The 4,779-nt window shown below is 42.7% G+C and overlaps 1 protein-coding gene across 1 annotated transcript in view; it reads left to right on the top strand.

The window, feature by feature from the left end:
• LOC108786311 (cationic amino acid transporter 2-like) overlaps positions 1 to 762 on the top strand; it is a 27,116-nt gene extending 26,354 nt beyond the window's left edge. Inside the window, exon 12 of the mRNA XM_018555569.1 lies at positions 606 to 762. Coding sequence (XP_018411071.1) covers positions 606 to 745 — 140 coding nt within the window. The 3' untranslated portion in view covers positions 746 to 762. The remainder of the gene's footprint in view (positions 1 to 605) is intronic.
• The last annotated feature ends 4,017 nt before the right edge of the window (positions 763 to 4,779 follow it).

Raw genomic sequence — 4,779 nt, 5'->3', positions numbered from 1 at the left:
GGGAAAAATTAGGAAATTGCAGTGTGGTGGTGGTGGTGTTAGGCGACAGGGCCGTATTCGTCCTTATAGTGCTCACCCCCCCACAGCACATTTTGTTCACATGTGTGCACTGTGGTGCATTACATCCCACATGTGCAACAGTATTTTTGGGTGTTATATGATTAGCAATGCACAGCATTACTGTATATGTGTGGCAGCACGAGTGCAGGAACATCCGGTATACAGGGCCAGATTTCGCACAAGGCCAACCAAGGCCTGGCCTCAGGGCAGTAGGGAATAGAGGGGCAGCAGAGGTGTGGAATTCCTATCTCCCGATGCCCGGGCGGGTACTTGTTTTCTACATTTAGCCCTGCTTTGGGCAAGCAGAGCTAAATGTACAGCAGGGAAGCCACCGCTTGTTTTGTACAAGTGATCTCGGCGACATTGTATGCAGCCTGCAGGTCTGCCATTCTCCGTGGGGGGGTGTGGGGAGGGGGCGCATTGAGGAACCTGTCCTTGGGGCAGCAGAGAGTAAATCCTGCCCTGCCGGTAGAGCACATTTTACAGTACGTTACCCCAACACACAGGTGTGAATGGGCCCTATGGCTTTGAATTTTTTCTTGCAGGTTTCGTAATATATTTTGCCTATGGGATCCACCACAGTGCAGAACGACTGAACACACCAGTTACTGTACTGCAGACGATTGATGATGCTGCAGAGAATATGGGATCCAAGACACAGTTCTTTGATGTTCAGCTTGGTTAATAAACCATAAATGCGACAGAATGATTTAAATAAAATAAAAAAGTGTTTTATATTTAACAACTTGATTACTTTTAGCTTCTCTACTTACCAAGTGTACAGATTGGATTACAAAAAGGTATGGATTACAATGCGATGCAATATTTTTCTAGGGACTGACAAACACTTTAGCAATTAGTACAATTCTAAAAACAGCTGATTGTGACATTAGCTAAATTTTGTACTGTGCACAGGCCTTTGAAAAGTGTAAATTCATGTAATTTGTATTTGTTTAAGGTGAAATCGAGCACACTTGAAATACATATATGTGACCTGTGTTAATTTCCAAAGTATCTTGAATTCTGTTCTGCTATGCTGTAATGCATAGCCAGGTGGATGACAACATTTTAGGCAATACAGCTTATATCCCCATCCCAGATGGCTTTAGTTGGACAATGTCATGGCTTACATCAACCACCAGGAAGGTACCAAAATTTGTGCAGCTTAAAAAGGGACGCAGTCATGGCCCTTGTCTGCCTTGCATATTAGAGGTGTGGACATTTGGCAGGCAGACTTCAGCCATCAACATCTGGACTTCAAGAATAGTAACTTCATCCAGAGGTAGGGATGCTCCGATACAAGCATCGGTATCGGCGGCGATACCGAGTATTTGCATGAGTACTCGTGCAAATACTCAGATACAAAAACGAGTACATGTGCTGCGTCTGCCATCTTCAAGGACTCGAAACCGCCACACACAGGACCTCCATAGCATCTTCAATGAAACAAGATGGCCACGAACTCCTCTGCTCCATTCTGACCTCTTCTCCTGCCGATTGGATGATTGACAGGCTTCCTCACCAGTCAGGTGAGGCACAAAAATGCTGTTTAACTACATATAATTTTTTTTTTAAAGACATTAACTAAAGAAATAACTAAGGCTTGTATCCCCCAGTGGGGAAAATAGATGAGCAGACTCCAGACCAGAACACTGTATAGTGTGGCACAGCTATATCCAATTCTGCATAACTGGCTTTATATTATAAGAACTTTTATGACCTAAAGCCAGGTATACAGAATTGGTTATAGCTGTGCCACACTATACAATAATACACTGTTCTGGAGTCTGGACATGTGCTCATCTATTTTCCCCACTATAGGGGATACAAGCCTTAGTTAGCAATAGCATGATCTAAATATTCATTATTCAAGGGTTTTTTTATATAAATGTTATATTAAAAAAAGACATTGAATAACAAAATGAACTGAATATTTAGATCATGCCATTGCTAACTAAGGCTTGTATCCCTCAGTGGGGAAAATAGATGAGCACATGTCCAGACTCCAGAAGTGTATTGTATAGTGTGGCACAGCTATATCCAATTCTGCACACCTGGCTTTAGATTATAAAAGTTCTTATAATCTAAAGCAAGTTATGCAGAATTGGATATAGCTGTGCCACACTACACAGTGTTCTGGTCTGGACATGTGCTCATCTATTTTCCCCACTGGGGGATACAAGCCTTAGTTAGCAATGGCATGATAAATATTAATTTCATGTTCTTCATAATATTAAGAAACTGACCTAAAAATCATGTTTTTTATTGCTTTAGAAAAAATGTAACCTGTCCCTTTAAGAAAAAGTATCGTTAATTGGTATCGGCGAGTACTTGGAAAAAAGTATTGGTACTCCGTCTTAAACACGGAGCATCCCTATCCAGGAGGTGTTCAGGGCCCTTGTTGCAAAGTGGTGGATGCTAGCTGTAGACTTGGTGGTCAGATTCTAACTGAACAAGTTTATCGCAAAGGCTTATGTTTAAACAGATTATGGAGCAACTTTGACCATATTTATTCCCAGATCATTTTTGTACAAATCAAGTCATTCTGAATTGAGAAAGCTAGTCTGATGAACCAGCAAAAAAAAGTCAGTCTGTTATATTTCCAACAGGTGTCACTGCTTCAAGAGTCCTTTTGTAGTTTGATGAGCCTCATCTGACCTCAAAGTCATCTACAGATTCTTTCAAGAGGCAGAGATTAGCTTTATAACAAAGTTCTATTCATCTATCATAGATCAATTTGATCAGCTCCAATGCCTGTAAAAATCTATTTCTTGGAGCACATCACAAGACCCTCCCCTCAGTTCTGTGACCCACCCTTGTTATACAACAGGCAGAGTGGGAGGGTTATACTGGGTTGTCTTTACAGCTTTGATTTGTGTTCATGATCAAAAAAAGTTGCATGAACCCATTGTTCCAGAATTAGCTCTCGTATCATATGATCTACTCCAACAAGCAGATTGTACAGGCAAGACAAAAATTAATGTTCATCTCCTGTAGATAAGTTGCGCTTTACACATCAGGCTGTGTTGCTCAAACTGTGCAATGCATCAGTGGGACATGGCCCCAGTAAGGGGCTTTGCACTGTTAAGGACTGTTTGCAAAGCAAAGATTAAGCTCCTCATTCATGTTGATGGTGCAAATTCATTGCATGTGCCAAGAACTAAATTGACCCTTTGACTTAATTTCATAAACTGTCTTTTTGACTAGACAGTCTTGTAATATACCCCTGGCAGCCTCTGATCACTCCAATACATGGTTTAGCAATATAGGTTCCTTAGTCAACAACCTTTTCTCACTGGCAAGTTTCTATATGGGACAAGAACAGTTCTAGATTAAGCTGCCAAATACAGCTTTCCATGGCACCTCCTTTTTACAGTGAGTTTCTCTAGTAGACAGAATAGCAATATTACCAGCTAGCAGTGTAAAGTAATTTAAGCGCTTGTTCAACCAAACCTGCATACCAAGAACACGGTATCTATGGTAAACTCTAAAGCACTGCCCCTACACAACACACCAACCTGACTGAAGCATCACAAAATTACACTTTCAAGTCACATGCTGCAGTGAGGTGGTGTAAAGATAGAGTATCTGCTTTTTTACACCTTGCACTACAGCCCACCTCAGTGCAGGGTTGTGGTATGAACAGGCCCAGATTTCCCACAAGGCCCCCGGTGCGGCAGATCGCAGAGGGGCGGCAGCGGTGACCTTGTGGGGAAGTTGCGGGCGTTGGTGTAAGGTGTCCCGGCGGCTGGCCTATTGTGGAACCTGGCCCTGGGGCGGCAGGGAGAGTAAATCCGGCCCTGGGTATGAACATGGCACATAGAAGATTGTTGATCCATGCACTTCACTAAAGCCACACAGGAAAAAATAAAACATTTTAACAAGTAGGTCTAGGAACCATTCTCCCCCCCCCTCCCACAGCACATGTTGCACAAGGGTCACCTTTTAATGCTTCTTCAGGGTGTTCTGAACCATGGTTGGAATAAACACATTAGAGCGATTTAGAAAATACAAGATTTTATTTAAGCATTTGCGGTTTTAATGTTACAGGTTTGACTCCTGCAACGTATCCACAGACCCAGAACAGCAACAGCCACAGACCCAACAACCCCAGCAGTTGCAAGTGCTCTAGCCAAGTCCAATGTGGAGTACTGTGATGCATCAGTACCCAAGGGGGGAATAAAAAAAAATTTGAGTGCAGCCCTACATACATTGTAAAACCCAAAACACTCCTCACAAGCCACCCCAAAAGACATTACCTTTCAGTTTTAGCATTTCTTTATCTACAGAAACAAATGCAACAGGTCCTTCAGAGGTCACGGTGTTCTTCAGAGACTGCAGTTCATGGTGTTCAGCCATTCTCCCTAAAAAAGAGCATTTAAGCTTCAATTCCAAAATAGATCCTATGTTTCCCAAATCAAGCTGCCAAGTAATCTCCCTTTTATTTAAGATGTAAGTAGATGGAGAGACCCTCCGCACTCCTCACAGCAGTCCCGGCCAGATAAGAAAAAAGTGGTGCTCGCAGTGATGAATTACCACGGATGGCGCCGTGCAAACACAGGAAAGTCAGGAAATCACCAGCACTCAGTAGTAAAGATAAATATGTCCCTTTTATTGGACAGAAAGCATCACAGACATCCAAATAAACAGACATTTCGGGGCCGCGCAGGGTCCCTTCAAGGCAGAAGGATGTGACCTGCCTTGAGGAAGGGACCCTGC

The sequence above is a fragment of the Nanorana parkeri genome, unplaced genomic scaffold, assembly GCF_000935625.1.
Source record: "Nanorana parkeri isolate BGI_ZX_2015 unplaced genomic scaffold, ASM93562v1 scaffold203, whole genome shotgun sequence".
NCBI classification, from domain to species: domain Eukaryota; kingdom Metazoa; phylum Chordata; class Amphibia; order Anura; family Dicroglossidae; genus Nanorana; species Nanorana parkeri.
This window is presented reverse-complemented; position numbering and strand designations above follow the sequence as displayed.